This window comes from Gobio gobio (assembly GCF_949357685.1).
Source record: "Gobio gobio genome assembly, chromosome: 22".
NCBI classification, from domain to species: Eukaryota; Metazoa; Chordata; class Actinopteri; order Cypriniformes; family Gobionidae; genus Gobio; species Gobio gobio.
This window is the reverse complement of record NC_137118.1, coordinates 9,891,858-9,914,284: the sequence shown is the minus strand read 5'-3', so window position 1 is coordinate 9,914,284 and position 22,427 is coordinate 9,891,858. Positions and strand designations below refer to the sequence as shown.

Here is a 22,427-nt window from a genome sequence, read left to right as displayed (position 1 = left end):
TCTGGATTTTTTTTTCTCACTCTGTCTCTCATAGTTGAAGTGTACCTATGATGAAAATTACATGCCTCTCTCATCTTTTTAAGTGGTAGAACTTTCACAATTGGTGGCTGACTAAATACTTTTTTGCCCCACTGTATATACTTTTGAGCAAATTCATCCGTAGCGCAAAAATCTAATCAAGAAGATGCATCTCGGAGCCTTATCTTTCGGCGCATTTTCTGATATGCATTAAGACACATCTGATGTATTTTTGAAGAAAAGGCGTTTAATCTTCAGAGAGTAATTTGTCTGGGTCATGAAGCAGGTAGCTCTTGAAGCAGAGGCTGACCTTTGAACTCGATTTGATTGTGCCTCAGTTTGAGGGAGAATACTTCGGTCAGTCCCTTGAGGCTTGAGGTTTGTGTGTAGCGAGAAGAGTGTCTTGAATTGTTAGGGTCAAAATGGGAACAAAGTAATGGAGAAACATTCATGTCTTACATTCCCTTTGGAACCGTCACGCATTAGAAGCATGTTGTTATATAACGTTGCAATTAATCACTGATTAAAGAGCCGCCAGGAGATAAAATTCCTCAAGTTTGTGTAAAATGTTCACTTTTATTTATTAAACCAAGGACAGCACAAGAAAATGCTACCGTTTTATGCAATGTGCTTGTACGTTAATATCTCAAAATAAATTATTCCTTTCATTTTCAATTCAATCAACTCGAGATATTACCAAGATCTGTGTAGTTGACACAAAACCAACACAATCCACATAATTCTCGTATAAAAACCTTGCAAATCCATGAATAGAAAGCACATCAACTAAATTCAATGAAAAAAATCAAACAGCCTTAGAGATTCATTTCACCGGCAGGTATGTCAAAAGCAGAGTTGCTCCCCGTGATGCTGTTCGAGGTGGATCTAGGCCATTGTCTCTTTCCTCGAGATGCGTTTGGGGTTACATAAGACTCCAGACAGGCCTGCTCTTCCTCTGTGTCTGCCTCTCTTCCTCAAGGCCTTGTGGCACCTGAGGGATATGCCCAGGTCTTCCATCACAGCACTGAAAGAGACACACTGTCAAAAAAAGAACACGAGGGCTTGCGTGAGTCTCTACACACACATGCACACAGGCACACTTACATAAACACGCATACACACAATCTAACAGCGTCCAGTTCAGCTATGCAAATAGATGTGATGCTTATAGTGTATTGTTTTTTATTCTATTTTCGGGCCTCTTTGCCCCTTTTAAGGCCCTGATATACTCACATCAAAATTCTTTTTCGTTCTTCGCTTAGGGGTAAAAAGAAGTTTGAAATACCTTTTTAGGGGTATACTATTAGCAAACATCCGACAACCCCCACACTGCAGAGAGCAGCGTTTAGATAAATATGTGCTGCAAGCTTTCCTCTCAAAAATGAAATAAACACACAACAAAAAGCACAATGGTGAGAAAACAGCAGTTAACTCTTTCCCCGCCTTTGACAGAATTTTCCGGCTTTCCGTGTTTTCACTGTTATACGCTAGGGGCGCTATTACACATCTTCTAAAAGAGTACTGAATCTCCTGATCAAAACACATGCGAAGAAGAAAAAGAAACAAGCGATATCATATGTAATCATATGCATATGTAAATAACGTGATCATAAACATTAAACATATAAATCAAAACTGCCTAATGTTACTCAATGAAATGTAGACCCAGGATGAGCTATAGGATTGTGCAAGCATTGGGGGTATTGATGTACTCTTTCTACTCCATCTACAGTTTATACAATAGATTGCTTGTAAACTAGCAGCTTTACAGTTTTAAACCTGAAAAAAGTTGCAGTGTCACTTATGATTAGAATTACAATCTCGATTTCTACTTTAAAGCAGATCTGCGGTGTGATCATGTTTTTACTCACGTTTGACCTTGATGGACTGAACAGAAGAAAGAAACAGGAGAAGATTTCCACTTCAAAGAAGGCGATGCCTCAGTGCACACCTATCTACAGTGTCCTCCATTAATATTGGTACCCTTGGTAAATATGAGCAAAGACGGCCGTGAAAATAAATCTGCATTGTTTATCCTTTTGATCTTTCATTCAAAAATGTCTAACCTTTCATTGAAGTGAAACAATTGAAAGTGGGGTGAAACTCACATTATGAAATAAATGTTTTTCGTTGGCCACAATTATTGGCACCCAATTATTGCAGCATCTTTTTCCCAAGATAACAGCTCTGAGTCTTCTTCTATAATGCCTGATGAGTTTGGAGAATCAGAGACCATTCCTTCATACAGAATCTCTCCAGATCCTTCAGATTCCCAGCTCTTCTCCTCAGTTCAGCCCACTCATTTTCTATAGAGTTCAGGTCAGGGGACTGGGACGGCCATGGCAGATGCTTCATATTGTGTTCAGTGTGTTTGTGTCCTGATGGAAGATCCAAACACGGCCCATTATAAGATTTCTAGCAGAGGCCGTCAGGTTTTCATTTTTTTTATCTGTTGGTATTTGCTAGAGTCCATGATACCATGAATCTGAACAAGATGTCCAAAAATAGGCTCACAACATTAAAGATCCAGCAGTATATGTAACCGTGGCGATGGGGTACTTTTTATCCCTGTTTGCACCAAACCCATCTGGTGGGTGTGCTGCCAAAAAGCTCTTTTTTAGTTTCATCTGACCATAGATCCAGGTCCCTTTTGAAGTTCCAGTCGTGTCTGACAACTGAACGTGCTGGAGTTTGTTTTTGGATGAGCTAGGAGGATTCTTCTTGAAACCCTCCCAAACAACTTGTAGGTGCTGTTTGATAATATTTTTAGGCTTTCTGACCCCAAGACTCAACTAATCTCTGCAATTCTCCAGCTGTGATCCTCGGAGAGTCTTTGTCCACTCAAACTCTCCTCCTCACTGTGCATTAGGACGATACAGACACACGTCCTCTTCCAGGCAGATTCATAACCTCTTTAGTTGATAGGAGCTTCTTAAAGGAACACTCCACTTTTTTTGAAAATAGGCTAATTTTACAAGTCCCCTAGCGTTAAATAGTTGAGTTTTACCATTTTTGAATCCATTCAGCCGATCTTTGTATCTTGCGGTAGCACTTTTAGCATAGCTTAGCATACATCATTAATTCTAATCAGTCCATTAGCATCTCATTCAAAAAATGACCAAAGACACTTTCAATATTTTTCCTTTTTAAAACTTGACTCTTCTACAGTTACATCGTGTGCTAAGACCAACTGAAAATGAAAAGTTGCGATTTTCTACACCTCTATGGCTAGGAACTACTTTCTCATTCCTGCGTAATAGTCGCGGATCTTCGCGGCCATACCATGGCTGCAGCAGCACAATGATATTACGCAGCGCCTGAAAGTAGCCCCCAGCTAGGTAACTTACAATGTGACCGGCACTAAGTTCGTGTAGTCGCAGAGAAAGTTTCAGGCTTGCAGCCGACAAATTGTGTTGTGGATTTACCTGTGTGATTAGCCATGGTTCTGTGTGTTGTAAAGGGCTGTGAAAGTAAGTTGAAGGTGTAAACTACCCCCATGTTTCACAGAATACCAACGAATCATTGCGCCGCTGCAGCCATGGTACGGCCGCGAAGATCCGCGACTATTACGCAGGAATGAGAATGTAGTTCCTAGCCATAGAGGTGTAGAAAATCGCAACTTTTCATTTTCAGTTTGTCTTAGCACACGATGTAACTGTAAAAGTGTCAAGTTTTAAATAGGAAAAATATTGAAAGTGTCTTTGGTCATTTTTTGAATGAGATGCTAATGGACTGATCAGAATCAATGATGTATGCTAAGCTATACTAAAAGTGCTTCCGCCAGATACAAAGATCGGCTGAATGGATTCAAAAACGGTAAAACTCAACTATTTAACTCTAGGGGACTTGTAAAATGAGCCTATTTTCAAAATAAGTGGAGTGTTCCTTTAATTCTTGCCCTAATGGAGGAAATGGGGATTTTCCATGCTTTAGCTATTTTCTTACAGTCATTTTCTATTTTGTGGAGCTCAACGATCTTTTGTTGCACATTAGAGCAATATTCTTTGGTTTTACTCATAGTGATGAATGATTAAGGGAATTTGGTCTTTGTGTTTTGTCATATTTATATTCCTGTGAAACAGGAAGTCGTGGCTGGAAAATGTATTGCTCCTAGTCACCCTGGTATGCTGAAAAAACATAAATATGAATGGGAATATACTTGTGTGATTATTTTACTCATAAGAATTTGTAGGGGTGCCAATAATTGTGGCCATTGGAGAAAAACATTTATTTCATAATGAGATTTTCGCCCTACTTTCCTTTGCTAATATTTACCAAGGGTGCCTAATCACCATGGATCAATGGTGGTACGGTGTTTACCAGCTGACTTTTCTGCAATCTGTTTCAAACTCCAGTAACGAACTTTGTTTTAGCCTGATTTTGTTCGAAATGACATCTCAGTTTGTTCTTTGATCTTGCTTGGAGTATATCAGGGCCTTTATTCATAAGGATAGTGTGAAAACAACAGAAAATGATGTGAAGAACAGGGTCAGGACTACATGGTGACTTTCATGCTATGAAACTCTCACGAGATTGACTTCAACCGTCGCCGTTTTGGAGGAAAGATCTGGTTTTAATTGCAAGGACATACAATAGACATGACTGGGTTGTGTAGCCCGTTTTCTATTGCTAGTTGATAATGCAGATTTCTTTGTTTCTGAGTGATTCCGCACATCCTGGTCTTGTCTGTCATGAGATGTTCATGGCATGAAGGCCACAGCTCTAGAAATGCCGCTGGGGATGTGGGAGGCAGATAAAGCAACATCAGTGTGAGCGGTGAATTAGCTCCCGGCTGATTATGGTTATCCTGTGGACTCAGACACGGTAATCTTAGACTTTTTAATTGTTCTTTCTTTTTGAGTGCATCAATATTTGAACAAGTCTTTAATGAAGACTCTTCTCTTGATGTCTTTTCTCTTCTAAACACAGCTAAAGTTAATTACATTCCAGAGACTGATATCGGTGTTTCCTGACTGTGTACTCAGTGTCAGGTGTTCATATAAAATACTTTTTCTTGGAGTTCACTGATTCTTGAGACAGGATAAAACATTTCCAACAACTTTACCTGTTGTTAGTTTCTGTATGTACTTTTTGCATTATCAATATTATTTCATAATCAAAATTATGACATTACACTTACTACCCTAAAACCACCTGCCCCAGACCAATAAGACTCCAAATTTCACATAGATGAAAAACAGACATATTTAAAATTATAATTTTTTATATAATTATAAAAAATATAATAATGAATGCATTGATGTTATAATTGTATAGCTGTGAGTAGCAATTATCAGGGTTCAATCGTTTTAAGGCCTTTAAGCATATGCGTAAAAAGGTATTATGTATTCTTTAGCAAACCTGTAACCATCTCAATCATAGATGGAAAAGACCATTAGCAGCAAATACAGGCAATTTACCATAGGAAATATATGATTTTTAAAGCTTTTTAACAGTTATAATGCCACCTATGGTCCGATCTCCAAAAGTTGGCATGCTTGTTTACAATCATGTCGCATGTGCTCACCTATTTTCGTGAAGTTTTGAGTTTGAGTACATTTGGCCTCGTCCTTTTTTTGATAATTATTGACCTAGAAAGAGAATTGTACTGCAGTGGTTTTATCGAGGTTGAGCGAAAAACCTAGGGCTAGTTCGCAAAAGTAGATTTTTTAAATATTCCAAAATATTTAATGAACAATTTGATTGACAGCAGTAGTTCTTGAGGCAAAGTTGTTCAGTATGAGGAGATCTATCAAATGATATAAATATTGTGTGGATGTGTGAAACACCACGTGATAACAGAGGCGTACAACTTGTTTGCCCCATCTAGTGACCAATTTCTTTCAAAGACCTCTAGGGCCATGAGTCGAACATGCCCACTGAGTTTCGTTCCGATCGGCCTCCGTTAACCTTGTCTAATAGGTGCTCAAAATTCAATGGCCAATGTCCTCATAGACAATCATGGCAAAGACACTGCATATGCCAATTTTCAAGTCAATCGGACAAACGGTTGGGCGGTTATAGCCATTTTCTTGTTTTTTTCCTGTTATAGCACCACCAAGTGGCAAATTTTTTTCACTTGACCAAAGATTGAGCCCATACAAATATGTACCAAGTTTGGTGAAAATATGTCATCCCGTTCAAGAGTTATAGCCATTTTAGTAAAAGTGGCTCTGCCTACTTCAAACATTTTGGTTCCCCCTAGCAACTGTGAATAGAAATTTTGAAAAACCTAGATTGGGCGAAAAACCTAGGACTAGTTCATAAAGGTAGGTTTTTCAAAAAAATCCAAAATACTCGAAAATTCCAATGATATAAGACACCTGAATCTACACCTAACATTTTAAGAGTTATAAGCGATTTCATACTTTTAACCGCTGTAGCGCCCCCGTCAGACCGATCGGGATGAGCCTTGGTGAAGTTGTAGACGGTGTGAGTACTACCAGCCCGCAAAGTTTCAAGTGTCTATGACTTATGTTTTGGTCTGCCCGATTACTTTTAGGGGAGAATGCTGGTCCTAGGAAAATGTAACAATTACAACAGGGTTTCAGCGCCTTGCGCTTGGACCCCAAATAATATCAATGCATTATACAACCGCAAATCCAAAAAAGTTGGGACATTTTGTAAAATGTAATAAAATCAAGAATCTGGGATTTACTAATTCTCTAACTTTTATGTAACAGACAAAAGTAAAAAAAAAGAAAAGATTTTGATGGCTGCAACACACTTCAAAAAACGTTGGGACAGAGGAAAAATAAAAGTGAAAAGAGTATAGAATATCCAAGGTAAACTGTTTTGAAACAGTCCTCAATTAACTGGTAATAGGTGAGGGGATCGTGTTTGGGTATCCACCAAAGACTCTGTCTTTGCAAGCAAAGATAATAATAATTTGTTACATTTATATAGCGCTTTTCTAGGCACTCAGAGCGCTTTACATAGAAAGGGGGAATCTCCTCACCCACCACCAATGTGCAGCATCCACCTGGATGATGCGACGGCAGCCATATTGCGCCAGAACGCTCACCACACACCAGCTGATTGGTGGAGAGGAGACAGAGTGATGAAGCCAATTTTATATGGGGATGATTAGGAGGCCATGATGGACAGAGACCAATGGGCAAATTTTCACCAGGATGACGGGGTTACACCTCTACTCTATATCGAAGGACATCCTGGGATTTTTAATGATCACAGAGAGTCAGGACCTCGGTTTAACGTCTCATCCGAAGGACGATGGGTCATGGCTCACCACTTTGTGCCAAATTTCATGAGAGAATTGTCACATTTTTCAATGCAAGATTGCAAAGAATTTAGATCTTTCGCCATCTACCATACATAATATTGTGAAAGGATTCATGGAGTCAAGAGAAATATCAGTCTGTGTAGGGCCAGGCAGGAAACCTCTGTTGAATGTGCATGACCTTCGAGCCCTCAGAAAGCCTTGCATGAGAAACCGTCATGCTACTCTGTTAAATATTGCCACATGAGCTCGGGAGATTTTTGGAAAACCATTGTCACTTAGCACAGTCTCCCACTGCATCAAGAAATGCTACTTGAATCTCTGTTACGTAAGGAGAAAGCTGCACATCAGTTTTATGCCGATGCCGCAGAGTTCTCTGGGCACACGCTCATCTCAGATGATCCATGTTTCAACAGTTTTTTTGGAAAAAAACGGACATTGAGTTCTCAGTCCCAAAGATGAAAAGGACCATCCATACTTTCACCAGTAACAGGAACAAAAGCAAACATCTGTCATGGTATGAGGGTGTATCAGTGCAAACAGTATGGGTGATTTGCATATCTGTGAAGGTACCACTGACGTGGAGGCGTGTATTGGCGTGGATTGTACATCTTTCCTGGGAAGCAAGACAATGCCAGGCCTAATTCTGCACATGCTAAAACAGAGGGGTTTCTAGACTCTCTACACCATAGTGTGGATGTGCTCGACTGCCTACAGTCCAGATCTGTCTCTTATTGAAAATGTACGGCCCATAATGAAAAGGAGAATCAGACAACGATGACCACGTACTGTCTTGTATCAGGCAAGACTGGGCAAAAATTCCACATGCAAAACTTCAACAATTAGTATCCTCCTAAACATTTAAAAAGTGTAATTAAAAGGAAAGATGATGTAATACGGTTGTAAACATGCCTCTGTCCCAACTTTTTTGGAGTGTGTTGCAATCAAAATCTGTTTATATTTACAACATACACTTAAGTTGGTCAGTGAAAACTTTGAAAATCTTTTCTTTGTACTTTTGTCAGTAAAGAGAATGAATATGAAATATGAGAATTCACAGATTCTTTTTATCAAATGTCCCAACTTTTCTGAATTTGGGCTTGTAGTATATTATTGATAATTATATTAAAAAAGACTTTTAATATGTCTATAGTTAAATATATTAGGGATGCACCAAAAGGAAAAAATTCAGGGCATCGAATATTCAACACTAAAATAGCTAAAAGCTAAAAGAGCTGTACAAACATTTAAATTGCACATAAGGCAGTTTTTATATCAACTATCATAATAACAGAATTGTTTCTACTGCAGTTTGTTGGTGAAATACAGTATAAACATTTAACCGACAATAAACTGTAATAACTTGTTTTCATGACAGATTTATTCAAACATACATTACATAATCAAGACATCACTAAGAGGTTATGTAAAAATAGAATGAATATGTAACAGTGCATACATTTAGCAAAATGCACTTCTCTAGAGTTATTTTTTCTAGTTAACTAATGAGTTTGTTGGCAATGAAGACTTTACTTCAAAAACAAAGCACAAAGCTTTTTGTGATTATGGGATGGCGGGCACACTACAACTGTTTAGTGAAGTTTTGTCAGGAAATAGATGCTGAACAGTCAAAACGTCTGTTTAGGTCTGATTTCGGCCCACCAAAACCATTTCGGCCTGAAACCGAAAGCTTATTCGAAATTTTCGGTAGCTGAAATTTTGGTGCATCCCTACAAGATAAAGACCATGAAATGCAAACTCAACTTTCATTTTTAGGTCCCATTAGCAACTAGCAAAACTTTTCTTTTTCTATCTGACAGTCTTTACTTTAATTTTGTATGGACACTGGAACGTTACATATTAACCTAAAATAATTCCTTCAGTCAACCTTTATTCTGTTTTGTAGCCTGTTTTGTCTCTTGTACTCAAGAATCAGTGGGCTATAGCACAACCAATTATCATAACCCTCATTATAATTATCATTACTGAGAACATTAGACTGAGAACATGAGAGGCAGAATTTAGGACATCAAACGTAGAAATTTTGCCTCAAATGGCCATAATCGAATGGCTTCTGCCAGCATATAAAAGTTTCTGAGAGCACTCCATTTCTTATCTGTCCGCAGACAGGGCGAGTAACAAGAAATGAAAGTGTTCTTCATCTCCTTGAAAACCGTAGAAAATTTCTGAGCCGCATCGGTGCTGGATTGAGGTCAAGGGTTTGGGCAGATGGTTAGGAAATAACCAGTAGATGGGCGAATGAGGGAAAGGAGTTTATACTTCTTTAAATAACGCACAGCCCTTACAGATACGGGAGTGTGTGGCTAACGCGAAGAACATATGTCATCCCCGAGGAGCCGCCCGCTCTCTAAATCTGTTGATAAGGACGTGCCAGTGGAGGAGATGGAATCGCTTCTTTGCAGCTGCCGGGATTGGACTCCGTAAAAGAAACAGAAGGCCTTGTGCATGCAGATCAACGATAAAAATAGAACAAAAAGACAAAAAGCAGGATGAGATCAGTAACATGCAAATGATCATTATGATAACAAAATATAAGCAACATTCACATACAACAAAAATAAAAATCATGCTAAAATATGCATTCAGTTAACAGCATTGGATCCGTATCAAAATATTGTCATCAGTATGATACTAACCTTTTATATTTGAGCAACAAATAAATTAAACTTTACGATTCATTTTATCAGTTTTTTTAATCTATAAAAAAATTATATATTTAAGTCAATGCAATTTAATCTGCATTAATTAATATATAATCTATATAAATACACATATAATTTTACACTAATATTTTATCTAGTTATTTCATAACTTGGACTTTAACTGAAATTGATACAATTTACTCTGCAATAATTAATAAATAATCTATATATACAAATCATTTATATTTTGCATAGCAACATATATATATATATATATACACTCACCTAAAGGATTATTAGGAACACCTGTTCAATTTCTCATTAATGCAATTATCTAATCAACCAATCACATGGCAGTTGCTTCAATGCATTTAGGGGTGTGGTCCTGGTCAAGACAATCTCCTGAACTCCAAACTGAATGTCAGAATGGGAAAGAAAGGTGATTTAAGCAATTTTGAGCGTGGCATGGTTGTTGGTGCCAGATGGGCCGGTCTGAGTATTTCACAATCTGCTCAGTTACTGGGATTTTCACGCACAGCCATTTCTAGGGTTTACAAAGAATGGTGTGAAAAGGGAAAAACATCCAGTATGCGGCAGTCCTGTGGGCGAAAATGCCTTGTTGATGCTAGAGGTCAGAGGAGAATGGGCCGACTGATTCAAGCTGATAGAAGAGCAACTTTGACTGAAATAACCACTCGTTACAACCGAGGTATGCAGCAAAGCATTTGTGAAGCCACAACACGCACAACCTTGAGGCGGATGGGCTACAACAGCAGAAGACCCCACCGGGTACCACTCATCTCCACTACAAATAGGAAAAAGAGGCTACAATTTGCACAAGCTCACCAAAATTAGACAGTTGAAGACTGGAAAAATGTTGCCTGGTCTGATGAGTCTCGATTTCTGTTGAGACATTCAGATGGTAGAGTCAGAATTTGGCGTAAACAGAATGAGAACATGGATGCATCATGCCTTGTTACCGCTGTGCAGGCTGGTGGTGGTGGTGTAATGGTGTGGGGGATGTTTTCTTGGCACACTTTAGGCCCCTTAGTGCCAATTGGGCATCGTTTAAATGCCACGGCCTACCTGAGCATTGTTTCTGACCATCCTCAGATGGCTACTTCCAGCAGGATAATGCACCATGTCACAAAGCTCCAATCATTTCAAATTGGTTTCTTGAACATGACAATGAGTTCACTGTACTAAAATGGCCCCCACAGTCACCAGATCTCAACCCAATAGAGCATCTTTGGGATGTGGTGGAACGGGAGCTTCGTGCCCTGGATGTGCATCCCACAAATCTCCATCAACTGCAAGATGCTATCCTATCAATATGGGCCAACATTTCTAAAGAATGCTTTCAGCACCTTGTTGAATCAATGCCACGTAGAATTAAGGCAGTTCTGAAGGCGAAAGGGGGTCAAACACAGTATTAGTACAGTGTTCCTAATAATCCTTTAGGTGAGTGTATATGTGTGTGTATAAATTTTATTTATAATACATTTTATATATTCTAAATTAAACTAAATTCAATTTACTTTGCAATAATTAATAAATAATATTTCCCCAAACTTTACTTAAATTATCAAAATGACTGCAGGTGTCTGATGGCCTTCTTTTTAAAGTCTGAAAATATGATATTTAATACTGCCAAATATTGCCTAAATGTCACCCAGATCAGGCAATACAAGTTGCAAGAGGATGATATTTTACTTCACCAAGTTTTTGTCACTTTGGTACTTTTGCAAAACAGTGTATGTCATGCAAAACAAGCAAGCTAACCAAAATAGACTAAAAATGTCGAACACCTGCATGATAAACAGCATGTGCTTTAAGTCTGCGACAGGTTCCTGACCAGTGGGCTGCTGCGAAAACATCCCGCAAGTGTCTCGTTTGTGTTTACATGGCTCATTTCGGCTGTGACAGCGTTGAGGTAATTAGCTCCTGTAAGATTCAGACCCCGCGGGGCCGTTCTACCAGCCTCCCACTCACCTCTTCAATATCGCTGTTTTTGCGTGACTTGTAAACAAACTCTCCGATGGCCACAAACACAGACAGCACGAGACCGGCGGCCAGCACGATGAAGATGCCTCCGATGTTCTCCACGCCCAGGGCACTGGCTTCTTTATTGTCCTCTTCAGGGCATCCGTTACCTCGCCACCATTTTTCCTTCATCATGTGCAGCTTTCCCTCTTCCTGGAGCTGCAGGATGGCGATGGTCACCTTGTCGCGGTAGGGAGAGCCTACAGACAACCACAGTTTTCATGTGTGGCCAAAAGCAACCACTGGTGAGTTTAGAGTCCTACACAAGTGCGGGACTTGAAGCTAAACTTCCAACTTCAATCACTTTATGCACAATATATATATATATATATATATATATATATATATATATATATATATATATATATATATATATATATATATATATATATATATATATATATATATATATATAGTTGTATTGTAAATATATAGTTTTTAAAAATATTTTTTTTAGCTTTTTTTTATTTAGTTAGGTTACACTTTATGTTAATGTGTCCTTGTTACAGTGTAATTATACATTAAAGTGCTAAGTAATATAATATGTACTTTAGGATTAGGGATAGTTGTAATAAAGTATGTATTATAAGTGTGATAGTAATGTAATTAAGTATAATTTACTGTTATTACTATGGTAAGTACATGTAACTATAACAATGGCACTGTAAAATAAAGTGTTACCTGTTGTGATATTTATTTCATTTAAAACATGAATATTTAATAACGCTGTTAAATGTAATCTTTAACAAATCTCAAATGAATATCCAGTTTCTATATTTTATGTTGTATGATTCCTAAACTCACTTCAAAATGACAGATTTTTGGCTTTCATTGTTTTTAACTTGTATTAAGTTGTATTTATTTTATTACATTTTAATATCATAACATTCTAATAACAATCAGCTTATTATTGTTGGTTACGCACCTATTTTAAAGCAAGTACAAAGTAAAACGTCTCGGTTACGTATGGTAACCCTCGTTCCCTGAAGGAGGGAACGGAGACGTACGTCGGACGTACCGACGAATTGGGATCACTTCTGGGAGCCCCTATCAGCTTCGAGCTATCTAGAACCGGCCAATGAACAATTGGCGTGCGAGATTTGCATCTCGCGCTCCGCCCCGCACTGCGGGTATAAACAGGAAGCGAGAGCGAATGCACGCTGTTTTTCACTGAGGAGCCAAACGTAGTGGCTCAACCTGCAGTGATGGTACAGCAACTGTGGCGACGGGGCGTACGTCTCCGTTCCCTCCTTCAGGGAACGAGGGTTACCATACGTAACCGAGACGTTCCCATTCAGTCGGTCACGTTCGACGTACGTCGGACGTACCGACGAATTGGGATCCCCTATGGAAAACGCCATAGTTACTACCACTTCCAGCGCCCAGCGATGAGCCCTTCAGACCCCGATCTGATGCGGGCGGGAATTCACGCAGGGAGAGTCCAAGCTGCTGTTCCGCAAGACCCATTCAGCTGACTGTATTGGATAACGCTGGGAAAGCGTGCCTGTGAAGGCAGCTGCGGAAGCCACATCATGCCCAGAGGGAGTTAACATGTGGAGAATACACGTATGGGCTGACCGTTGGCAGCACAACATACGGAAGTCCCAGGGGTGGCCCCGGCCAATTAGTGGAGGGGGAACAACACGTACCTGGAACGGCAGAGGACACTCTGCCGAGGGAAAGACACGGGCTCGCCGTAGGGAGCCGTACCGTGGAAGAATACACATATGGGACCGCCGTGGGGGTCACAACATATGGAACCCAGCCTAACACAAGTTCCACCAATGCATACGAGTGTTAGACCTGGCGTCGAACGCTCCGCCACGTCCGACTGCCGCGGGTTGCGCAGGACTCAACAGGGTTCGCCGATCCGGGGGAACTCGACTGGAGCAGAATAAGCGCACGCATCTGTCTACCATAGGGGAGGGAATGGCACAGCAAGCCGACACTAGAACAGGCTTTTTGGTGTTACTGACTATGGGAAGTGAGCACACAGGAAGATACCGGCTCTACACTGAGGCTATAGAATCTAGCGAACGTGTTAGGTGTCGCCCAGCCCGCAGCTCTACAAATATCTGTCAGCGAGGCGCCACGAGCCAGCGCCCAGGAAGAGGCAACACCCCTAGTGGAGTGGGCTCTTAACCCGAGCGGGCAGGGCACGTCTTGGGACTGATAAGCCAAGACGATGGCATCCACTATCCAGTGGGCCATCCTCTGCTTGGAGACAGCCTTTCCCTTCTGCTGTCCTCCGTAACAGACGAAGAGCTGCTCTGAGGTCCTGAAGCTTTGCGTTCTGTCCACGTAAGTCCGGACAGCACGGACGGGACAGAGAAAAGCTAGGGCTGGGTCTGCCTCCTCCGAAGGCAGCGCTTGCAGGCTCACCACTTGGTCCCGGAAGGGAGTAGTGGGAACCTTGGGCACGTATCCAGGCCGGGGTCTCATGATCACATGAGAGTTACCGGGCCCGAATTCCAGGCACGATTCGTCGACCGAAAATGCCTGCAGGTCCCCTACCCTCTTGATGGAGGCCAACGCAATCAGGAGTATAGTCTTTAACGACAGGATTTTCAACTCAGCTGACTGCAGAGGCTCAAAGGGTTCTCTCTGTAGTGCAGTAAGCACCAGAGCTAAGTCCCAAGAGGGTATAGAGGGAGGACGAGGCGGATTTAATCTCCTCGCTCCCCTAAGGAACCTGACGATCAGATCGTGCTTACCTAAAGATTTTCCATCTACTAGCTCATGGTTAGCGGCGATAGCGGCAACATAGACTTTGAGGGTGGAGGGAGACAGCCTTCGCTCCAACCCATCTTGTAGAAAGGTAAGCACAGATGCGATCGCACATCTTCGGGGGTCTTCTCGGCGAGAAGAGCACCAATCGACGAACAGGTTCCACTTCAACGCATAGAGGCGCCTCGTAGAGGGGGCTCTAGCGGAAGTGATGGTGTCAACTACCGCTTGCGGTAGGTCACCTAGAACCTCCGCGTCCCGTCCAGGGACCAGACATGGAGTTTCCAGAGGTCTGGACGCGGGTGCCATAGGGTGCCCCGTCTCTGAGTCAGGAGGTCCTGTCTCAGAGGAATGGGCCAGGGAGGTGCTGTCGCAAGGAGCACTAGTTCCGGGAACCAGGTCCGGTTGGGCCAATACGGAGCAACCAACAGGACCTGCTCCTTGTCCTCCCTGACTTTGCACAGTGTCTGCGCAAGAAGGCTCACTGGGGGAAACGCATACTTGCGTTCTTCCCGGGGCCAGCTGTGGGCCAGGGCATCCGACCCGAGGTTCCCCTGGGTCAAGGAATAAAACCACTGACAGTGGGTCGTCTCTGGGGAGGCAAACAGGTCTACCTGTGCGGCCCCGAAACGACTCCAGATTAGCTGGACCGCCTGGGGATGGAGTCGCCATTCTCCTGGAAGTACCTGCTGACGTGACAGCTCGTCGGCCGCACGATTGAGCAGGCCCGGAATGTGAACAGCACGAAGCGACCTCAGATGCTTCTGACTCCATAAGAGGAGATGGCGGGCGAGTTGCGACATGCGACGGGAGCGTAGACCACCTTGTTTGTTGATGTACGCTACGGCCCCAGTGTTGTCCGTCCGGACCAGAACGTGCTTGCCTCTGAGCGGCACTTTGAAGCGGCTGAGTGCAAGACGAACTGCTAACAACTCGAGGCAATTGATATGCCATTGCAGTTGAGGCCCCGTCCACAGACCCGAAACTGCAAGCCCGTTGTATGTGGCACCCCAACCCGTGGATGAGGCATCCATGGAGACAACGGAGTGCCTGGACACTTGCTCTAGGGGATCTCCCGCCCAGAGAAACAAAGGGTCCGACCACGGCATCTCGGAGTCGGCATCTCGGAGTCACTTGGACACGGAGGGATCCGCTGTGCCACGCCCATCTCGGGACTCGATCGTGTAGCCAGCGTTGAAGCGGTCTCATATGAAGCAATCCGAGCGGCGTTACCGCGGCTGCGGATGCCATATGCCCCAGGAGTCTCTGAAAATGTTTCAGTGGTACCGCTGTCCTGCCTTTGAACGAATTCAAGCAGTTCAACACTGACTGGACGCGCTCCTCGGTGAGGCGCGCTGTCATGGCGACCGAGTCTATCTCCATACCGAGAAAAGAGATCCTCTGTGTGGGACAGAGTTTGCTCTTCTCCCAGTTGACCCGAAGTCCCAACTGACTGAGGTGACTGAGCACCTTGTCCCTGTGTTCACACAACTGCTCTCGCGACTGGGCAAGGATCAGCCAGTCGTCGAGATAGTTGAGGATGCGAACACCATGCTCTCTCATGGGAACAATGGCCGCCTCCGCAACCTTCGTAAAGACGCGGGGCGACAGGGACAGGCCGAAGGGTAAGACGCGGTACTGATATGCCCGTCCCTCGAACGCGAAGCGCAGAAAGGGCCGGTGTCGAGGGAGAATTGAGACATGAAAGTACGCGTCCTTCAGGTCGATCGCTGCAAACCAATCTCGGGGACGGATGCACCTGAAGATGCGTTTCTGCGTTAACATCGTGAACGGCAGCCTGTGAAGGGACCGGTTCAAGAATCGTGGTCGTAACCCGCCGCCTTTCTTGGGTACAATGAAGTACGGGCTGTAGAACCCGGACCTCATATCGTTTTGAGGGAACGGCTCTATCGCGTCCTTCGCCAATAGGACAGCGATCTCCGCCCTGAGCACGGGGGCGTTCGCCTCCGCTACAGTCGTGAAGTGAACGCCCCTGAACTTGAGGGGACGCCGGGCGAACTGAATCGCATAGCCGAGTCTGATGGTACGGAGGAGCCACCAAGACGGGCTGGGAAGCGCTAGCCAGGCTCCCAGACTCCGCGCAAGGGGGATCAACGGCACCACAGACGTACCCGCAGCGGGGCAGCGAGGCGGAACGCAGGGATCCGGCTCGGACGGCATGGGAGCGGCCCGAAGCGGGATCTGAGTGTGCTGTGCAACACTTCCCTGCATCCGCGGAGGGGACGTGCGAGTGTGGGGAGGCCGCTTGTGTGCGTCCCGACAGCCGGCGTCCCCTGCTGGTGAAGGGAGAGGTACCTGAGGGTGGCGAGGCATGGAAGCGTCGACCACCGCCAAGCGCGCTCTCTAGGAGCTCTGGGTCAGGCCTACCCTCGTGCATGTCAAGGAGCGCCTGGGCCTGGTGGACCTGAAGCAGCGCCATGCCATGCAAGGCGGACGCAGCCTGTCCGCAGGTCAGACCGGAAGAGAACTTACAGGCCCGGGACGGGAGACGTGGGTCACCGCGCCAGTTAGAGGCGGTCGCCGGACACAGTTGCATCGCGACGGCGCGCTCCACTGGCGGGATTCCCACGTAACCCTTGGCTGGCCCGCCGTCGAGGGTAGTGAGGGGGGAGGAGTCACTCGTCGGTTTCTGGCAGAAAAAGGTGCCGTCCACGACCTCGTGAGCTCCTCATGCACCTCCGGGAAGAAAGGTGTCGGGGCGGGACGCTGAGAACCAGCGCGAGCCGCCCCGAGGAACCAGTCATCCAACCTAGAGGGTTCGGGACACGGTGGAGGGTTCCACACGAGCCCAACCCTTTCGGCGGCCCGGGCAAGCATAGCAGTCATCTCGGGGTCCGGGGCAGCCGTTGCCACTCTCCCAGAGGGAGGCAGTACAGCTGACCCTTCATCCTCCGAGGACTGAAACTCCCCCTCCGATGCAGCGATCGACATCTGCTCGTCTACCGGAGCTCCGAAAGACACCACTGGTCTCCTCTCTCGGGAGCTCTACCGGCTGCGGAACCGAGGGAATAGGGGCCTGCGGAGTTTCACTCGGCGGGTTTGCCCTAAACGTGATCCTCAGATCACCCTGGCCATCCAAAGAAGCAGGTCCACCCGGGTTAGGGGTAGACCTGGTTCGTGGGATGGGTAAGGGGACTCCTCCAGCCCGGAGGTAGGAGAGTCTCGATCTTAGTTCCACGATGGTCATGTTCCCGCAGTGGGAACATGAGTCATCCACAAACGCCGCCTCAGCGTGCTGTTTGCCCAAACACGTGAGACAGCGATTGTGACCGTCAGTAGGCGCCAGGGAACGACCGCATCCAGAAACGCACGGGTGGAATGACATCTTGAAAAAGACGCAGCGTCACCCGTGTACTCTTTTGTGAGGAAACGCTCTGTGCTGAAGCACTCAGGGGGACACGCGACAGCGCACGGGATTGTAGTGCAGCCCGTGCCTGTACTCAGCAGGAAAACGCTCACCCAGACCAACAGATTTGCTGTTGCTGTGAAAACAGCAGTTTTTCTCTGCTTGCAGAGGCAGCCGATGAGTCAGCGCGGATCCCGCTGAAATGTGCCGTCTCTCCAACACGCGTCTCCTGGATTCTCCGGTCTTCTAGTCTTGCTGATAGCAGCGATAAACTCATTAATGTGAATGAGAGTCCTCTTCATCTGCCGTTTGGCTCCGAAGTGAATGACAGCGTGCATTCGCTCTCGCTTCCTGTTTATACCCGCAGTGCGGGGCGGAGCGCGAGATGCAAATCTCGCACGCCAATTGTTCATTGGCCGGTTCTAGATAGCTCGAAGCTGATAGGGGCTCCCAGAAGTGATCCCAATTCGTCGGTACGTCCGACGTACGTCGAACGTGACCGACTGAATGGGAACTGACGGTTCGGTATGTACCTCGGTTTTGAAGTCATGGTTCAGTATGGGTTCGGTACAGCAGTTTTACAAAATTGCTTTTAATTTTTTTTTATTAAACAGTGGTTTACTGAACAATTTGTGTCTGTCCTTAAATTAATTCAATTATTACTAAAAGTTTCTTAAAGATAATGCTGTAAACTATAGGGAGCCCTTACTTGCACATTACTATAATATTAAAGGACAGAGCCCAAACTATTAGCCTAAATTCAGTTGCTTTTTTCTGATATAATAAGCAACACTCAAATAACACATTGTATGCAAACATGTAAACTTAGGTCTAGTTATAAAATTATGTTTTTTCTCCAATTCGTTGTTGAAATATAATCATTGATACACAGTGGCTGTCATTTTCATGACAGATTTATTTAAACATACATTAAATAATCAAGACATCACTAACAGGTTAAGTAGAATATAATGAATATATAGGCTAATATAGTGCATATATTTAGTGAAAGAATTAATTTCTCTAGTGAACTAACAGCTGTGGACACTGAATGACTGCCTGAGGTAAATGTAATGCTACGTGACATTGTTTACAAGCTGTTTTATTGATGTATTTCCGCCATTGGGAGATTACACGACATAATGATACGTTGCAGTAAGTTGTAATGTATCCTCAACATACCCTTAAGATATTAATTCATGTTTATTCTTTAGGAAGAGATGATCGCGTTCACTCGCGCGCCGCAGTGATCAGTCACGTCACATTAAAGAGCGTCGAAACAGCATTTATCGTTTGAATTTCGTGATAAAATGGACTGAATACTTAATATGTTTGTGTGGGAACTCGGATTGAAGTGTGTTCCGCAAGGATACTGTTAACTGTTAAAGATTGCATTCGGTACCGTTCGGTACACACGTGCACCGTACCGGAAGTCCTGTATATTCTTTTATAGATATCCACACATAATTTTACATTTATGTTTTATATAGAAATTTCTGTATACTATAGAGCATATTCTTCAAAAACAATCTGTATATACATATTTATATTTCATAAATTAATTTAAATATAAATAAAATATATGTATACATTTTATATATAATGTATTTATTTTATGTATTCTATATGAGAATGAAGTCAATGAAATTTAATCTGCAATAATTAATAGATAATATTTAAAGGAATATAGAATATATAGGGAAACATATTACAAATATATGAATTGTATAAATATAACAAAATTATAATATTTGTAAATAATATTTCCCCCACATATGTATCGGAGACATCCAACATTGACTTTGGATGGAATGCAGCAAATGAGCAGGCCAGAAATAAATCAAGTGAAGCAACTTCAATCGGTTGTGTAGCATCTTTTCTTTTATAATAAATTCCCAACAGAACATATTAAAAAAAGATGCCACGTTTATTGCCCGAGGCAAGTAAGGTCATGGCTAGGGGGATCAACAGCCTGTCAAATGATATGTGGGGCATCATTACCTATTGGCGTGCCAACTCCATAGCCCTTCGAGTCGATCAGGCCTCCAACCTGGGTGAGGTTGCAGTTTCTCTGGGTGATGTACTCTATGCTGGTGGACTCCATGAGGAGGGCATAGTCAGTGGTCAGGACTCTTGTAATCCCTTCCTTGTTGTTCTTCACCAGGGCTGTGCTCTTCCTGCTGCTCATGAACGCCCACATCTTCTCATACGTTGAGATTTTTGATTTCTGAGAGCAAATAAAGAGTTTCAAAGAGTCGAATGTTTCAAAGAGTCGAATCAGTCTTAAAAAAAGCACTAAAGACACATTAAAGACATGAGTCACACCACCCGGATCGATATTCCTTTTCATCCTAGAAAGTTCTTGTCTTCGGATCTTGCTCTTTCATCAACTACTGGTATAGGCTTTTCAAGTCTGATAAGTTCGCCCTGATCCCTCATTAGGCTGAGTCAAAAGGGGACAAGTTGTAAAATTTTGTGTCTGAGTGTGTCGGAGGACAGCAGGGAGAAATGGGGCAGCTGTGCGCTAAATCTCTCACAGCTGATTCGATTAGTCTTGGTTCTCCACAGGCTTGTATTTTTCCAGATACACACGGATGTAATCATACTCTACAATCTCGGTGGATAAAGCCCTCACCGGCCTCTGTACACACTTCTGTGCTTTATCCGTGTCACTTGTCTGTCTTTCTCTCTCTCTCTCTCTCTCTCTCTCTCTCTCTCTAAATGATGAATGGTGCATATGTGTGGCTCCTGCTCATAAAATAGATCACTGGATTATTGGAATTACAGGAATTTTAGATGGCTGGATTGGTGGAGGTAAATGGAGTTCAGCAGGATTCAGTCGGATTTGCGAACGTGTACGCTTGAGGTATTTGCAAGGACTCTGTGATGTCTCCCTAGAAAATGAAAAGATGTGTATGTATGTATAAAGTCATTTATAATGTTACAAAAAATATGAATTAAATTATTATTTAAAAAAATGTATCAGTTTCCAGGGATGCTCCAATCAGGATTTTTGCCAATACCGACTTAATTGTCATCACGATCAGCCGATATTGATCCAGCTTTATATAAGTGATATGTAAGCTCTCTGTTGACTGGCACTGTTAACCCTTTACACTCTGAAGGCATTTTCAAAGCAATCAAAAGTTCTGGCATTTGGAACCATGGTAGCCTTTTTTAACAAAAGCCTGAGAGTGTTTTACTGAACATAAGCATAGCATAAAAGTATGTAGAATTACATAGAATAAGTAGCAAGTAATACGATCCTGGCTAATGTGTGATGATCTTCCAGCAGTGTATTCTATTCTTTGACAGAGTAAATCAAGACCTGTCAATCTGAGCGATCAATCCAATCCAAGCACGTTCCAACTGTCAAACAGTGTCCGATTGGTCTACACATCATTCCTACCCACCACACGCAAGATCCAGTTTCCATTGGTTGAACTTTCGAATGACGTTGGAAAACACTGTGTCATGATGGCAATATCCTATAGACCTTATGTGCCAGAGGAACAAGCGCAACATAATAATGTTGATCATTACATCAACTTAATATCGTCTGTAATTTAAACTCAAATTTCTGTGTTAATTGGCTTTTTTTAGGTTGTAGTAATTTAAAGAAACTGTCTTGATAACTTCGGAAATTAAAGATGTGATTTACTATGTTTTACTAATGTTTCATAAAGTTACAAAGCAGAAAGTTGGTGTTAAAGCCTCTGTTGTATACTGTTCACATGCACGTCAGCGTCTATTTTTTACAGCTTTACGTCATCCAAATTTAGTGAGTACCAATCGATTCATAAAATGAGATTATCGGCCGATACTGATCTGCGAACGATTAATTGGAGAATCCCTAATAGTTTCCACAAAAATGTTTCTTGAGCAGCAAATCAGCATTATTAGGGGTTCAAGCACGAAGTGCTGAAACCCTATTGTAATTGTAAGGGTTTTTATTATTATTATTCTCCGCTAAAACGCATCGTGCAGCCCAAACCGTAAAGGCTGGAGCATTGAAACTTTGTCAGATGGTAGCCCAAAAATCGAGGAGAGGTTATCAAATTATGAGCCAAATTGGCCTATAGGTGGCGCTATAGCAATCAATTGCGCGAAACTGCTCATAACTCCTAAACCGTAAGTCATAGACTCAAGTGTCTTATATCATTGGAAAGCTGAATACCTGACGTAAATAATGTATATCTCCGATTTCATTTCCGGTAGGCAAATTTTTCCGTCATTTTGAATTTTGTTGAAAAACTACTTTTGCGAACTAGTCCCTGGATTTTAACCCGATCGGAACCAAACCAGTGCAGAAATGTTCTCTGGAGTCTGAATATCAATAATTATCGAAAAAAAGTTGAAATTTCGATTC

At 43.0% G+C, this 22,427-nt stretch overlaps 1 protein-coding gene across 6 annotated transcripts in view; it reads right to left on the bottom strand.

Moving 5' to 3' along the window:
* Positions 1-567: 567 nt before the first annotated feature.
* grik1a (glutamate receptor, ionotropic, kainate 1a) overlaps positions 568-22,427 on the bottom strand; it is a 101,288-nt gene continuing 79,428 nt past the window's right edge. For 2 of the 6 annotated variants that reach the window (XM_079804083.1, XM_079804086.1), the window contains 4 exons: positions 20,060-20,285; positions 11,914-12,164; positions 9,565-9,717; positions 568-1,042 (listed from right to left, as the gene is read on the bottom strand). In XM_079804083.1, the coding sequence (XP_079660209.1) occupies positions 9,583-9,717; positions 11,914-12,164; positions 20,060-20,285 (612 nt within the window). In that variant the 3' untranslated portion in view covers positions 568-1,042; positions 9,565-9,582. Of the gene's footprint in view, positions 1,057-9,564; positions 9,718-11,913; positions 12,165-20,059; positions 20,286-22,427 lie in introns of all 6 variants that reach the window. The other 4 variants (XM_079804084.1, XM_079804087.1, XM_079804088.1 and 1 more) reach the window with 4 other exon arrangements.